Source organism: Antedon mediterranea, chromosome 9 (assembly GCF_964355755.1).
Source record: "Antedon mediterranea chromosome 9, ecAntMedi1.1, whole genome shotgun sequence".
NCBI lineage: Eukaryota > Metazoa > Echinodermata > Crinoidea > Comatulida > Antedonidae > Antedon > Antedon mediterranea.
Window position 1 is genome coordinate 24,583,772 of NC_092678.1, and position 16,684 is coordinate 24,600,455.

Here is a 16,684-nt window from a genome sequence, read left to right on the forward strand (position 1 = left end):
ATTTATTTTGTTTCACAAACTTTCACTTCAGTCCATCATACAAGCTTCATCTATATTTAATAATAATTATATAACAATTCTATACTAAGTAGTATTCTATCGCGCTTTCCGGTACATTATTGCAAACATCTGCAGGCCCCAACATAATTTGAGCCTATTTAAAGTTGACGTGTACGTACTATTTATCGGCGCGCGTTTGAACGCTCGCGTTAAGCGTATCTGCAAAAAAATGTCAGTACTTTAAACGCCGCTTATCGAACGGGTAGTTTTCAGTGTCGTATTTTACCATCAGCCGCATTTTATAATTCAAGGTTTTTCGTTATTACTTTTAATAATTTACAAAAGGTTTTTATTTCTATCCATAACAGTGACGTCATCGACGTTTCTTCCCCTTCCAGGCCATATTGTTTTTATGCTGGTATCTCTTTTCTTGTCTTAACCTTTGAAACGTCATTAAACGTCTTGCCTGTCATTTTGAAACTCTTTACCTTCTTCAATTATTTTCTTTTCTAAATTCGTTTCCATTGGTGAACTTGTAGTCGGTATGGTGTTGCTGTCGTCAGCATTTTCTGGAAGGGTTTCCAAAATTGTGATACGTTCCGTCAGAACTTCCGTAACTTCGTCGTCAGTCTCGTTGTTGTTGTTTTGACGTAGACGGGGGTTAGGGAATGGAGTGGGCTTCCAGTTCCCGAATGGAACGCTTCTATCTTCAATCGTCGGCGGTTTTGATTGGCTGTCAAGTCTACTTTCTAATGTAAAATCAGTTATTATTTGTATACTCTGTGTTTGTAGTAAAGCTTCCTCGGTTGCTATTGGTTCACTAGTTGTCAAATCTATTACGTCATCAGTTATCAAATCTGTTACATCATCAATTATCAAATCTGTTACGTCATCAATTATTAAATCTGTTGCGTTATTTTGAGTTGGAAACGAAGTGGTAACGCTGTTAAGTTCTGTAAATTGGTTTGAGTCTACGATGATGAGATTAATCGGCGTTGAACTTGGACCATCTGTGCGCGTTTCTGATAAACCCGTTTCTGATTGAATTTCTTCCGTCGTAATTGGTTGAATAGTGACGCTCTGAGTTGTTACTTCATTTACCCCTTCCGTTTCGTCATTAAATGTTTCGGTTGTTTTAATTTCATTTGTGACAGTTTCTTTCACTGTGACTTTATTTAATGATTCTGTCGAGGATACATCTATTGGGGGTGATGTTAGGTGCTGTTGTATTGGTGGTGTCATTGTTGGCGTCAAAGTTGTTGCTCGAATACTGGTAGATCCTTTTGCAGAATTTGTGACGTGATTTTGAGTTTTGGTGGTAAAAGATGGAGGTGGTCTTGGGGGCGTCGGTGGTGGGGGTAATGTTGGAGGTTTTGTTAGAAAAGGCTTCTTTTCGGGTGTCGGTTTTTCTTTGCTGTTGGTTTTTTTCTTTGATTCTTTTGCTTTATCTACAAACAAATGTACAAGACAAGATAATGAATGTTTTTATTTGTTGTATTTTAGAATATTTTCTTGAGTTGAAAACATATTACCGTTCTATTTAACAAGGCAAACAAATTTGGCGGCATATTCAGCAGTGTTACAATTAATATAACTCGAGTTATAACTTCAGGCTTTAGAGCCTACCTAAGGGGTTGTTCCCACTAGGACGCAACGGAAGGACGCAAAGTGATTTGACAAATCCCAAGCGATGGATTATTCGAATAGTCGCCTGTGATTGGTCAACTCGCTTACGTTGCGTCTACGTCCTTGCGTTACGACCTAGTGGGAACCAAGCTTTAATGTAAACATTTAGACCATCTGCGCTTACATTTGAATCTACATTCTCCTTTGTACATGACAGACAGATGTTTAGGTTTCACTAGGCATCTTCTGTATTCCAATACGTGAACATTCTCGTGTGTTTTTGAATCACTTCCACATACAGGATCGTATGCGAACTCTTTCTTCAGCATCGACTTGCACCGCCTCCTCGCTTCTACAAGTTAACAAACACAACATTATATCTCATTTTTGTTCCGTGTGAATGCATTGTAAACATTTATTGCCGCTAGTAAACATTAAGTACTTGCTTACTTCGTTTTGTTCCACACTCGCCAAACGATTTTACTCGAAGATCCATGTCTAATGTATGGCACGCCGTCTTGAATAGGACGTCATTGTTTATGTATGACACGCCATCGGTGCCACAGACTGGTTGGAATTTTGAACTTATTCGATATCCACAAGCAGCAGTGTAAGACTCTACGAAAAAAATATAAAAATATACGAGGCATTTAAACACAGTGTGTTTTTTATTACCATTCTATTCGTAGTCTTAATCTAATTCCTTCTCATGCCATCATCATTGTCATATCTTCACTATGTCATTAGTGTGATCATGTCCGCTTCTCATCATTATCGCTATCATATATTCACTCGTCACCGTTATTATATAAAACCAGCGCCATACGCGTTATTATCATGTCTCTCCCTCCCCTCGTCATATTGTCATATCTTCGCTATCAGCGCCGTTGTCATTGTAAATCAGCTAGATAAGTAACATAATTTATCAAAATAATACTTACTTGTATTTGAGCAGAATCCGTCATATTGTTTTGCTAGCTGTTGTCCATTATAGCACCTTTCTTGGTTTAGCAAGCATTCGTTATTGTACGTTTTTTCATCTGATCCGCAAACTGGCGACAACAGCTTCGGACATCGATGTTCACACTGTTTTTCTGAGAGTAAAAACACAAATCATTTGAATACTAACTGCGTCCAGATTACATCAAGGCAAACAGTTTAGAATATAAATAAGGTAACGATTCATTTGTTAACTCCTGTTTATGCGCGCACACGTCACGTAAAACCGTTGGAATTAATAGTTTATGCCGGTAATATAGGACGCCCTCTATATCGTCACACAAATTCCGGTTGCTAAATTAATTCGCCACTTTCTAACGTGTATAATATATGACACTGTCTGCCCTATGCCTTTTTGGATTCATTTTTAAATTTGACAATATTATAATATAATCTCTATACATTGTATATGACTCTTCAGTTATCCAAATCCGTCACATAAATTGAGATAATTTTCACTACAAATAAAATCTTACGTTCAACTTGTTTCGGTAAACATTTCCCATAATGCATCACGTTAATGTCCATTCGCGTCCAGCACGCGTACACTTTCATGATGCATTGATTGAAGTATGTCACGTGATCGCTGCCACATACAGGTACATGGTAGTCGTAGTAACAATGTCGACTGCACGGATCTTTACCTACACAAAAAAAACATTACGTCATTTTAAAGTTTGCTGTGTAATATTTGAGATTTTGTTTTTAATAATCAAATATAAAGTAAATAAAACTTACTATTATAAACAAATGGATCTTGAGCTCGGATGAGTAATAAATTAGAAATTAACAAAAGTGTTAAAATTATTGACATCTCAAAACCACTCTGAAAACAAGAACAAAATGGTGTTAAAAACAGTATATGAATCATATAATGTGACAGATATAACCGATTAATTTGTAAAAATAAACGTCTGCCAACAAACACACCCCCTTAAATTATTAATAATTAGAAATTACTATCGATCAACTCAAGACAAATTGTGTAAAATAATACTACAATTCAGCCCTACAACATGCTAGCCTGGCGAGACAGCGTGTGAGTCACACTGTAAACCAACGCGTTTCAAAGCTCTTGAGAGACCCGTGTCTTCGTTCTCCCGAGGAAATGAATTAAATCGCGATTCACTTATATCTCAACATATTCTTCATATTTCTCAACATATTCTTCATATTTCTCAACATATTCTTCATATTTCTCAACATATTCTTATGATTTGTAAATAGATACATTCCGACGATTTAATATTACTGCTGATGAGATTCCATTATTGTTTAGTTTCCTGGTAAATTCCACAAGTTGTTTTAATATTTGAAATGCATCCAATTATTGAATTTGTCTGTCAAGGATAAGTGGTCGATTATTTTTCCACACTATCACGTGACCTTAACTTTCTTCCGTTCGCAACATTTAATTTGTAACGTGGATTTAAATAATGTTTGTATTGCTCCCATTGCTCAAATACGTGTTATCTTTTCCTACTAACATATTATACACATCGTTTACTGGTATTTTCCAGTTAAACTACATGCGCACGCGTACAAAAGATAATAATTATACGGCACGCCTTTCTACACGCGTAACTTCTCGTCTCTGCGTAGTATTGTGCCTGCATTGCTGATTGTTGATTGTGCTGGTAATTCGTCACTGACGTGACATGATGCGTATAAAAGTTGATATAATAAATAGGTTTTTATATGCGCGCGTTCACCTCCTGATACCATTGTGTTTGCTTGCATAGTGTCAACCATTCGTAAGGATTGTCAAATATATTTAGTCTCAAATTATGCTATTTTGACTTATCGTATCAATCTGCAAAAAGTTAGTTCTCTTGAGAAATCCGGGAGCAAAGTGAGATCAAGGGAACTAAAGAGTAACAAACAACGGAGCGCAACGATCTTGGAATCAATGCCTCTAGAGTGCATTGGTGTGTACAGTAGTTACGGAAAATTAGATTTATCATGATGTAAAGAAAATCGTGCAATACGTGACTTAACAACCCCAATCTACCAAGCCCTTTCCCAGCCCCTTGCCGCCGCCCACTTTCACCAATATCACATGTACACAGTATGTGGTGTTTGGATCATGATAACTATAATATTGATATTTTTCAAGTCAAACTGTTTGAATAGGCAATATATTATTATTTCCTTTCCTGGTTGCATGCCAATCTTGTGTTATAATTATTCAATGTATCCGTCGTCTGTACAACGTCTTTATAATCTGATCATAATAATATTAAAAACATTTCGTTTTAAATTAATACGTATTTGTAGCATTTATATTTAGTCAGTTACTTGACCTTATAAAACTATTTTTGTCAACTTTTTATCGGATTCATTCATAGATTGATAGATTTCAACTATAAGCATTGTGAAAGTATACACTCCTAAATATTATAATTTCCAATATTTCCAATATCTTAGTGAAATTATCTAATACAGCGTCACATAGTATCATATGTGACGCCTGTATTATTAGACTATAAGTCTAACCGTAACATAAATACAGGCCTTACATGTAATACACATGTGATACCGTTTTACATACCTTGCCATGATACTAGATATAATCTATGTATAATCCTGTATAATTAGAATGTGTTTTTAGACTTCATAACACTTTCAAATGCTCCGTCTAATCTTTTAAATTGTATGTGACAAAAATTGTGATGTGCCCATATATAGACATGATTTCATATCACTACCATATATGGCCATATCACTTCCATATTCGGGAACATCACAATTTTTTGTCAAAATAGTTTGATAGTGTAGACAGACCTTTAGACTTAATATGATACTTTCTGGCATTCGAAAACTTGAACTCAAAGTCAATGACATTTCCAACGACAACTGTTCGTTGTCCTCGACTCAGCTGCGTCGTCGGCAATTATCGTCGTATAATGTTGTATAATTCTCGATGAGTAAGGTATTGTTCTCTACAGCTTTTAACTTAGTTTAAACTTAGTGTTTTTTAATAATTAATAATCCACCCAACAACTGTTCTTTACCAAAGGTTATATTTCTTCACATGAATATTTTAATTATATTAATTTATTCATGAGTTCAGTGTACTTTATTCCATGAAGAAGTTACACAAAATGAAATTCAACTTATGATCCTATTTTCATATTCATAGTAAGATTCTTTCCCCAAAAAATGTTTTTATTGAATATGTAATATGTTTTGTAAATAGATAACATAACAGAAAAGAAGTTTAAAAGTAAAAAATACTTGACTCTTCAAATAATATTAAAGAGGATAAAAAAAAACAATGTTCCATTTTGTCCACATATACTGTAGCCTAGTTCTATCCCATGCCTGAATGTACACTTTTAATATTAACGTTTCATGATCAATTGCCAACATACATTTTTTGTTAGTTTCAAAGAATTTGCAAGGCACTACTGTTCAGTTCTTATTATCAAACTAGTTGTTGTACAGGAAGTGGTAAAATGTGTTTTCCTGACAGATGTCGAATGTTCTCTCGTCTCAAACCATTTCTAAGCACACGTTTATTCGATTCTTTGCCAATGGACAACACTGACCAACATTTGTGGTTTTAGTAGATACTTAGCCAATGTATTGACCACTAAAAGGAATGTTTTAATTTTTAATTAAATAAAGATTGAAGTTCGAGGATGGAAACAACATTATACATTTCAATGCACCACAGTAACTCAGTCTCCATGTGCTTGGCTATGGAACGTTTACTCATGTAGTAGTCCTATTTTAATTAGTCGATATTGACAGAGGAGACAACCATACATTTAGACATCTGTATAGGATGTATATATAAACTAAGTATTTAAAGAAACCTGTTTATATTCCTTGAACGAGGCCGCTAACTATTGACTAAGTTTAATCTAAATCTGCAACATGGTCGCCGGGTTAACACCAAGGACCTAGACTTACCTTAACATCTCGTATGAGTATGTTCTTTGATCAGCTTAAGCTAACTGCATAAAACCAAAAAAGAAAAACGTATTTGTTTTCGATTTTGAATGAAAAGCTGGGGATATAAGATTAGTTAAACGATAGGGTACGGAAGCGTTTAACCCCGCTACGTGGTGTTGTGTGTATACTCGGCTTAGAGAGGCCTAATTGAATGTTTATTTCAGATATTCAGATATTACGTTAAAGAATCGATGTAGTATTTTTATGATAACTGATTCAAGGGAAGGACTTTGAGACAGGATTAACATATCAACAGTCTATATCATGCATAGGCCTAGAATATGATTTGCTATTAACTCCTCTTGTGCTGAGACTCCATCCGTGTATTTACTTAATATTTATTAAGTTCAAATTAACCGTGTTTAGTAATGGTATGTGTAAGTAATCATAACAAAATTAAAATGCCAGACAAATTTAGTCAAAAATTTTGTTGCAAAATGTCATTATGGTTTTTTTTTATTGTGGTTTTACTCGCACTAATAACATTACCTTTGACTAAGGCATCTTTTCCATAGACTTCCTTACTCTCGTTGGCTAGACGCATTCTATCTCATTCTGGGTAAATTCGGTTATGGGGCAAATATGACGATGTAATTAAGTTTGATCTTCATGTTAGATGAGAATCTTACGTTCAACTTTTCGACAGAATTCGCAAAAAAACAAGCAACGCGAATTCGAATAGCTTAACCAATCACAGACGATAGTTTCGATAGTCACTGTGATTGGTTAAATTATTACTTACGTTGCGTGCGTCATTCGCTACGTCCCTGAGTGAAAACCAAACTTTAGAAAGGAACACAGCTCGCGTGTAAAGATTGTTTAGTTACTCTGTCCCATTTGAAGTTAAGCTAGAACAGATTTCATACCAGCATTTTAAGTAGCAGGCACTTTCCGGGTCATACCAAGCCAACACATGCCAACTGGAAGAGACCCTTTAATGTTACTTTCCTTTTCCTCCCTTCCCCTTCAAGTTGCCGTTACACTAAGTACTTTGAACTTTACCAAGTGCAGCAAGCTCTATAAGTCCACAACACGCGATGGCGGCGAAACTTACAAACTCTCTGATTGACTACTCGATGTATATGTAACGAAAAACTTATAGATTAGCTAGCAGCGAAAAACAGCGGAATATGACTTTTTAGGAAGATAATTTATCAGTAAAAACTAAGACGGTAATGAGTGAAAGTGTTTCATTTATTTACAAACTTATAAACAATATTAAGCCTACTGATTAGGACTTGAGCCAGTCAAGTGTCCGCCGCAAAACCAGAATGATAAAACTATATCTAAGAAATATTATTTTAAACAGAAAATGTTATGAAAAAGAGAGATGGATGTTTGGGTACCACCGTACGAAAATATTTTCACTTTTTTGTCATTACATTTTGTATTGAACTTAAATTTTAGTAAAGTAGTAAATATTTTATTTATATATACTGTACTGTAGGTCATCAATATTGTATACGGTACCGTATATAAATAGGCCTTTACTTATGTAGGCCGATATGAACAAGATAACCCATATTTAATCTAAAAATATCTACTTTTTAAAATGAATTTGCAAATTTAGTCTGAAATCATTGAATATTTAATAAATGCCAATATTAACCATTTTTGTTTGTGACCTTAAATATTCGCGGTGTGCAAATATGAGTAAGGACTACAGTATAATACTACAGTAACTGTTAATTTTCAGGATCTTTTATATTTTAATCGCAGACATTAAGGTCGCGCGGAAATAAAGGTCTATACGTCTCTATATCATTTAAAAGGATGTATCTAATATGTATTAATTAATGATCGTCCGATCGGAAATATTATACACATAAAAATGTTTGAGATTATAAATATAGACCGGTACATCCATGTTGTAATCACTACATGTCTGTTGCTGGCATTTTATTAAACCTAATTTATGCAATTAATAATTCATTACACTCATTTATATTATATTATTAGTTCAGGTGATGATATAGCTAGTAGAACCCAATGGTTATGATGACCATTATGTTGACCATTATGTTGACCATTATGTTGACCATATCGTAAAGCTATGACTACACTATCAAACTAGTTTGACAACAAAATTGTGACGTTCTCAAATATGGTTGTGGTGTGCCCAAATGTGGTAGTGATATAGCAGGGTTGCTAACTTCCATTTTTTATGAAGATTGTGCATTTTGTGACAAAAGCACCAAATTTGGCACAAACCTTCTTTAGGGTATATCTAACAATCCTAGAAGGGGTGCCCAAAAATCGGAACAATTTAACGACGTCATTTGGACCACGCCCTTTTTTTAGTATTACGTAATTAGGTGAAACCTTAAATCTTCGTGTATACATACCAAGTTTGGTATCAAATTAAAACTCATGACATGTACATTGCAATACACACATAAAAAATATATGATTTCTCTTCAGACGGAATATATAGGTCAAATAATGTAATTTTCTGTCATATTGAAGGTGATTTCAATCAAAACGCGCCAATATTGGGCTATGTTATGAACATTGTAGTTATAAGAACAACAACATTCATTTTTGTAATACTAATATAATATTTATCCTATATCAGTTACTTTCCTTTAACATAATATTAGGAACCACTGAAAAAAAGTATATAAAACATATACTGTATCAAACTTGGCTCAATAATCACTGGACTAAGTAAACAGACAAAAGACCATTTGACTGACAATTATGGCGTTATCATCCATAACAATACATGGAGGTGATTATCAACTTTACTTTTATGAAATTATTTATTTGGAAACAAACAGTAACACTTATAATGGTACAGAGTTGCTAGATGACGAACAAGTTCCACGGCATGGGTAACAAAGACCAGTGCAAGAAAGACCTGCTGAACGACACTTGCAGTTCCCTGAGCAATGCAGGCAACCCATTCCTCGATAATTGTTCAGAACTTCTGGTCTTGGATGCTCGAGATTGTGCCAATGAAAGTGCAGTAGTGACAGTTCGTACAATTCAGGATGTAGGTACTACCCAGTACCAAAAATATTTCAAGGAAGTTATTCTCGACAGAAGTGTTGCAATTCAACAAGCCATCAAACAGAATAAGCTGCCGTTGTTCAACACACCATGGTCAAAATCAGTGTCCAAAACAAAGCAACAAGTTAAGAGTTTAAAAAGTGACTGCAGCCTATTCAGTCGACTGTATATTGCAAGTCAATCTCGTGATGGAGATTAGGAAGACTTCTTCATGCATGAAAACCAGCCATGGCCACCCTCTTTGGCAGTAAATGGAAAGCTTTGACTACCAACTAAGAAGTCTGAGTTGCTACAGCATTTGGAGACTGAAGGCCAGCCTGAACCTCCTACATATTTTGACGTAAAGGTGTTTGACGGAGCTGCTATTGTCCATGCTCTTTCCAGCAACCATGCATTTACATTTGATGACTACGGTGATAAGGTGAGTACATTTCTTTGCATTCAGGATTGTATCTATTGTTTAACCACCACATAATTGGTCATTTCTATATGCGGATCGTTATTCTTGTATCATTTGTATGACAGGTCTTTCTACCGTGGACCAGACAGCAGCTGCAGAATAGTGACAGAATTGATATAGTGTGGGACACTTACAGAACAGATAGTCTTAAGCAGTCTACAGAAGAAAAAAGAGGAAAAGGGGTCAGGAGGAAAGTTGGGGGACAAACAAAGATTCCAGGGAATTTTCCAGACTTTCTGAAAGATCCAGTAAATAAAAAGGAGTTATTTAACTTTTTAACTACAAAGGTGTCTACCCAAGATTACTCTGACTGCAAAGAAGTTTACATTACATCAGGTACGTTTTATTGTGATACATACAAATTTATTTTGTTTGTAACCAAACGATTAATTTACTTATACAGTTTCATACCAATAATTAATTAAAAAGGCATATTAAATTAGTAAGTAATGCTTGATATGTCCTGTAGGCGAGTCTGTTGTATGTTGACATCTACTCAACCTATGTCAATCTGCGACCATGAAGAAGCCGACTCCAGGATGTGCATTCACATTGATGATGCCTTAAAGAAAGGTAGCAGGGTTATTTTGGTGCGTAAAGTTGATACTGATGTCATTGTTATCCTGGTTGGTATTTTCTGCAATCTAATAGCCTGTTATCCTGGTACGTGTATCTGGGTCGCATTTGGCATGGGTAAGCACTTCCAATTATTTTAATATAAATACCATCTGCCATAACCTATGAGAGGATAAGTCAAGAGGGCTGCCAGTTTTTCATGCATTTACTGGGTCCGATACTACATCCCAGTTCTTCAGAAAAGCAAAACACTCCGCATGGGAGACGTGGAACTCATTTCCAGCAGTCACAGAAGCCTTTCTTTTCATGGCACATCACCCTTTCAAATCTCTAGGAGTCAACTCATCTCAATTCCAGTTGCTAGAGGAGTTTACATGTCATCTATACGACAAGACAAGTACTTTAAGAAGTGTTACTAAGCTAAGACAAGATCTTTTTTCAAGAAAGGCACGGACAATGGACAACATTCCTCCTACACAGGTAAGGGGAGCTTCCATATAATTGTCAATTGTCGTTTAATAATTTGTTATCAGGTTTATGTTTTTCTTTCATTAAAAGGTAACACCAATCTTTAAATTGTTTATTGCAGGATGCACTTTTACAGCATTCCAACCGATCCATATACCAAACAAGCATTTGGACCACCAGTCTACAGCCACAGCAGAATGCTCCATCACCAGAAGACTTTGGTTGGACTAAAACCGGCAGTACATGGACACCAGTCTGGACAATACTACCTGAAGCATCCAAGGCATGTAGGGAATTGCTAAAGTGTGGCTGCAAAAAGTTGCCTTTTTGCTCAGGGAAGTGCCGTTCAGCAGTGCACTGGTCTTGTTACCCATGCCATGGAACTGTCATCTAGCAACTCTGTACCATTATAAGTGTTTGTTTCCAGATAAATAATTTCATAAAAGTAAAGTTGATAATCACCTCCATGTATTGTTATGGATGCTAACGCTATAATTGTCAGTCAAATGGTCTTTTGTCTGTTTACTTAGTCCAGTGATTATTGAGCCAAGTTTGATACAGTATATGTTTTATATACTTTTTTTCAGTGGTTCCTAATATTATGTTAAAGGAAAGTAACTGATACAGGATAAATATTATATTAGTATTACAAAAATGAATGTTGTTGTTCTTATAACTACAATGTTCATAACATAGCCCAATATTGGCGCGTTTTGATTGAAATCACCTTCAATATGACAGAAAATTACATTATTTGACCTATATATTCCATCTGAAGAAAAATCATATATTTATGTGTGTATTGCAATGTACATGTCATGAGTTTTAATTTGATACCAAACTCGGTATGTATACACGAAGATTTAAGTTTTCACCTAATTACGTAATACTAAAAAAAGGGCGTGGTCCAAATGACATCGTTAAATTGTTCCGATTTTTGGGCACCCCTTCTAGGATTGTTAGATATACCCTAAAGACGGTTTGTGCCAAATTTGGTGCTTTTGTCACAAAGTGCACAAAAAAAGTGCTAAGTTACCCTGCTAATATGACATCATCCTGTCCATATATGGGCACATCACATTTTTGTGTCACATAAAGTTTGATAGTGTAGACAAAGCTTTAGTGACACCACGACACATAGTATGACACGCGTGTGTTAAAAAATGATAACTGTGACGACACGCTTTCGTATTCGCCGGTCAATTTGTGTATTAGCATAGGCCTACCTAAAAATACATTCTAACATTGTCGATAATGTAAGTTGACATTAGTCTATATTTAAATAAATGTTGGGTGTCCGGTTCAGACTATAATCCTAATTTGCAGACAACTAATTAACAAGAATATCTTAATTAGGATGTATGTGTACCTTTGTACTTTGATGAATGACGTATTCAATTATGGGTATCATATCATCAAAGATACTGAAACATAGTGTTACATGTTACATTCAGATTAATACAACCAAATTTAGTACGGTAGTACGTATTTAGGATTGACACCCCAAAGAGTTGATGATGACTCTCGGATTTCTTAGTCTTAATGGCAACATTGTACAAACTTGTTTTTCTGTCTTAATTATGAATTATTATATATTTTTTATCTACACTAGTTTTTTATATTAAGATTTTAACCAGCCTGTTAGTGGCGATGATTCGCTGTTGGTTTGGAGTGAAATAAATAAAGAAATAAATAGACTTTGTTATGACTTTTGTCTTGAGCATGACGCGAATAATACGTTGAAAAACATTAAACTTCAACAAAGTTAGTTTGTGGCAGTTTCATGTAAAAAATAATTTAATTATAGACGTGTATTTACTACAGTATACTGAATAGTCTAATAAAAACAAATGGAAATAGGAAATGAAACATGGAATAAACTTGGCTCATGTTAAACTACGGGGCGCAGTTTTGGGACATGTATTATGTTACAATAAAGCCATGGTAACATAATTATACATGTCCCAAACGGCGCCCCGTACTAAACTACGATTTACGACATTTAGCATCACTTTCTTTATCTTTTATATTTTTAGGCCTATTTTGATCAAGATAACGACAAACACAGAAGTCAAAGAAACAGTAAGTTCTTTCATGTTACAAAACGTGTATTAATTATTAATATTATTTAATATCATTGTATTTTGGAATTGGCTGTCTAAATGAAAATTACACTGAAAATGCCTCCGAACATACTCAACATTTTAAACTTTTTGAACAGTAAATGAAATTGCATATTTTGGCCTATTAGAATGTAGGCCTATTTCCGAATAACATACACATTTGGAACCGTCGCCCGTGTGTATGTTCCATTTCTGGCATGGGGGCTATAGCTATAATAGTACGGTATACCCCATTTTCGAGTTATATTTCTTCTTATAGAACATTATGTTCATTAGGTTTAATAAATGAATAAAAATATTGATGTTTATTCACTTGACCTTCAAAAAAGAGGGAATGTTTCTCAATTGAATTACGTGTGATAATCAAGAGATACGGAAACCATTGTTGACGTGAGCGCTTCGGGCTGTATGTAGTCGATCAGTATAATGATTAGTAGGCCTAAAAACAGTAGGTCCCAACACCGTATAATATGGAACTCACAATTGTATACGGTACATTGCCAAACGTCTGCAGCAGCATCTGTAGGATGTAGTACCGTACTGTAGCAAGTAGGCCTACAATAACTGGAATTACAGTACTGTAGTGAAGATCATGTAGGGAAACAGCAACAGTAGGCTAGTTAGTACAATAATTAGTACGCCTAAAACTTTAATACTACAGAAGTTCTGCAGCATCATATTATGTAGGTAATAGTTGTAGCACCGTACAGTAGCTAGTACAATAACTGTAATTACAGTATAGTAAGGAGTAGCAGAGAAGCAGCAACAGTAGGCTAGTTTTTAGTATAATAGGCCTAAACATGTAATACTTTACAGAAGTTCTGCAGCATCATTCTGTAGGTAATATAGTAATATAGTACAGTATAGTAAGGAGTAGCAGAGAAGCAGCAATAGTAGGCTAGTTTTGAGTATAATAGGCCTAAACATGTAACACTTTACAGAAGTTCTGCAGCATCATTCTGTAGGTAATATAGTAATATAGTACAGTATAGTAAGGAGTAGCAGAGAAGCAGCAACAGTAGGCTAGTTTTTAGCGTATAACAGATAATACACAACATAGCACTAACAAGGTAGACTGGCAACATTAGGCCTACTAGGTAGTAATTATGTTTAAACGGATTCGGTGACTAAACGTTCAATCGGACGGACGGGGCCGAGAAAAAGAGAAGGAATGCCCGACTGCTGACCCCAAAGTTACCAGGTGCACTGTACATAGTGCCCATATTATCGTATTGTGTTTTAGGCCAAAATAGAAGACATTAACTCATTTTTAAAGTTGGAATTAAGTCGATGTGAGAGTTAATATTTTGTTCTACGGAAATACTATAATCGGGTAACAATTTAGGCCTGCAGTTGTAATTAACAAAAATCATCTTGACTTTACTTTAAATCATCCTTTTTTTTAGTAATAAAAAGTTAGAGCATAAAAACTTACGAAAGTAAAATAATCAAAGACAAATGAAATAACACGTATATGCTTACCAATGTTGAAATGTGTAAGAAGTGTTCCTGTCCCTGTTTATTAATATATTGCTTTTGTTGTACGTCTGATGATATCAGTAACGGGAAGACTACTCCAACCTCATTCACCAGAGACTGTTTCACTAAAACTTTAAAGTTCTTTCAATTTTAGTTTCTGCGACGGAAACCAGTCACTTCTAATTTGTTAACTGTGTCGCGCATGCGTTGTTGTATCATGATGATTCAGATAAGTTAGTCATACGTCATCAAACTTTTAAATTGTTAATAGAATTCGGATAATTAATAATTCGGATAATTAATCGAAATCATCGAGAAAGAAGTATCTCTTGCTGAAAGTGTATACATTTTATTTTGAAATGAATGTGAGATGGTGATAAAGTGTCTTAACGTTTCGCTTACTAAATTACGTTAAAGAAAAACTCATCAAAATATTTAACCGGAAATATTTAAGTAGCGGTAATATAAATAGCGTACTAATTAAACGCATTCTTTCAAGTACGAAAGGACTATTTTGACTACAACCCGGACGAGTTTGAATCTCCTCCTCAGTCTACAACGAACTAGACGCACATGCATTTATCATGATTACATGATGCAAACAAATATATAATTAGTCCCGCATATGTTTCCTCTTTTGAAGTTGTCATCTTCAAACTATTTGTGCTGTCTATTTTTAGTATTTTACCCAAAAAAAGGTTTGATTGTCAATGACAATAATTTTGCAACACAATGGCGCCCTCTGTCTTTTCTTACTTTCTGTAGTTGGCGGTATGTTGAATTTCCTCAACCAATGTTCGCAAGAGAATTTTTTTCAAATATATATTAATATGATAATATCGAAAGGCAACCAACGTATAGGTATCGGTTTTGCACTTTTATTAAATAAATTGAGAGGAACAATGTGAAGTAACAAGTAAACGATACAGAGAATAATTACGAGAAGAGACACATCGAGATGGGGAGGAAAAGAGGATAAAACGAAATCAAGAGGAGTGAATTCCGCCAGGATATAAGAGATAAAAGGAACATAAAACTTAGTAAGCTGAGGAGTCTCCTACCACAAATTGAGGAAATATGGAGATAACTCGAAAATAGCCAATTAGAAGATGATTTCATTGTGTCCCATTCGTTTTTAATGAGTTGAAGAATGATACGAGAAAATAAAAGAAATAATGATAAAAAATATGTAGCAAGATGAGCCAATGATATGAGAAGTCAAATTGTAGATGAAAAGACATCCAATAAAACGACTGATGTATTTATAAAAGTAAAGATTGTTTAAGCTAGTGCGCCACCAATGTGCATAACGTCTAATTCATTAATTCATTGTTTTCGAAATTTTTTAACAAGCCAAGTGATGGATGGGGTTACGTGACGTAACACGCACGCGTAACGATGATAGACGACAGGAAATAAATACAATTAAGTGAATTATTAGGTGATTTTCGATCTAAATATAACGAGACCGATTCCATAAGATGAGAAAAACACATGTCCTTGCGGTGAAGAAAAAAAAACGATTTTGGAAGAAAAATAAGACAGAAAAACAGAAATGTTAGGGAAAAAAAACTTTTAATCCATGTATGGTAGCCAATAGAAAATAATTACATCATTATGTAACTGGTTATGTAATAGAAAATTATCGTAAATAAGAAATTAGAAAAATCGATAATCTTTTGTTTAGGCACGTGTTTGATATTAAAAGTATCACCAGCAGTACGATTGCTTGCATGTTAATACATAGGCCTATCTAGGTTCGAAGAAAAACATATTTCGACCATCCGCTAGATTATAGTTAGGATGTGCTTGGTCTTTATACAGACCAGACGGTGCTACGTTGATAACATAAACGTTGATTTTCTCTGTCCCATTCTGATTATTACCCAAACCTGTCAGCTGGTAGATAAATATTACTAACAATTATTGATCCACCAACGCTGACAAGAACAAGATGAGTGATTAGTGCATATATTACATA

At 34.8% G+C, this 16,684-nt stretch overlaps 2 protein-coding genes across 2 annotated transcripts; one reads left to right on the top strand and one right to left on the bottom strand.

The window, feature by feature from the left end:
- Positions 1 to 6: 6 nt before the first annotated feature.
- LOC140058978 (uncharacterized) lies at positions 7 to 14,823 on the bottom strand. Its single transcript, XM_072104771.1, has 7 exons — positions 14,707 to 14,823; positions 3,364 to 3,451; positions 3,102 to 3,269; positions 2,568 to 2,720; positions 2,077 to 2,244; positions 1,811 to 1,978; positions 7 to 1,448 (listed from the first exon to the last, which is right to left on the bottom strand). The coding sequence occupies exons 2-7, from the start codon at positions 3,437 to 3,439 to the stop codon at positions 454 to 456; spliced, it is 1,728 nt and encodes a 575-aa protein (XP_071960872.1). The 5' UTR covers positions 3,440 to 3,451; positions 14,707 to 14,823; the 3' UTR covers positions 7 to 453.
- Positions 10,507 to 11,495, top strand: LOC140059311 (uncharacterized). Its single transcript, XM_072105188.1, has 3 exons — positions 10,507 to 10,750; positions 10,968 to 11,113; positions 11,223 to 11,495. The coding sequence occupies exons 1-3, from the start codon at positions 10,507 to 10,509 to the stop codon at positions 11,493 to 11,495; spliced, it is 663 nt and encodes a 220-aa protein (XP_071961289.1).
- Positions 14,824 to 16,684: the final 1,861 nt, after the last annotated feature.

What these genes read in the sequence shown, in the direction of transcription:
- LOC140058978 (XM_072104771.1), bottom strand. Translation starts at nt 3,439, where the DNA reads ATGTCAATAATTTTAACACTTTTGTTAATTTCTAATTTATTACTCATC. An exon ending in TTTACCGAAACAAGTTGAAC is followed by an intron (nt 2,721 to 3,101) that starts GTAAGATTTTAT and finishes TTTTACTCTCAG; the next exon opens with AAAAACAGTGTGAACATCGA. An exon ending in CGAGTGTGGAACAAAACGAA is followed by an intron (nt 1,979 to 2,076) that starts GTAAGCAAGTAC and finishes GTTAACTTGTAG; the next exon opens with AAGCGAGGAGGCGGTGCAAG.
- LOC140059311 (XM_072105188.1), top strand. Translation starts at nt 10,507, where the DNA reads ATGCTTGATATGTCCTGTAGGCGAGTCTGTTGTATGTTGACATCTACT. An exon ending in CTGGGTCGCATTTGGCATGG is followed by an intron (nt 10,751 to 10,967) that starts GTAAGCACTTCC and finishes TCAAATCTCTAG; the next exon opens with GAGTCAACTCATCTCAATTC. An exon ending in ACAACATTCCTCCTACACAG is followed by an intron (nt 11,114 to 11,222) that starts GTAAGGGGAGCT and finishes TGTTTATTGCAG; the next exon opens with GATGCACTTTTACAGCATTC.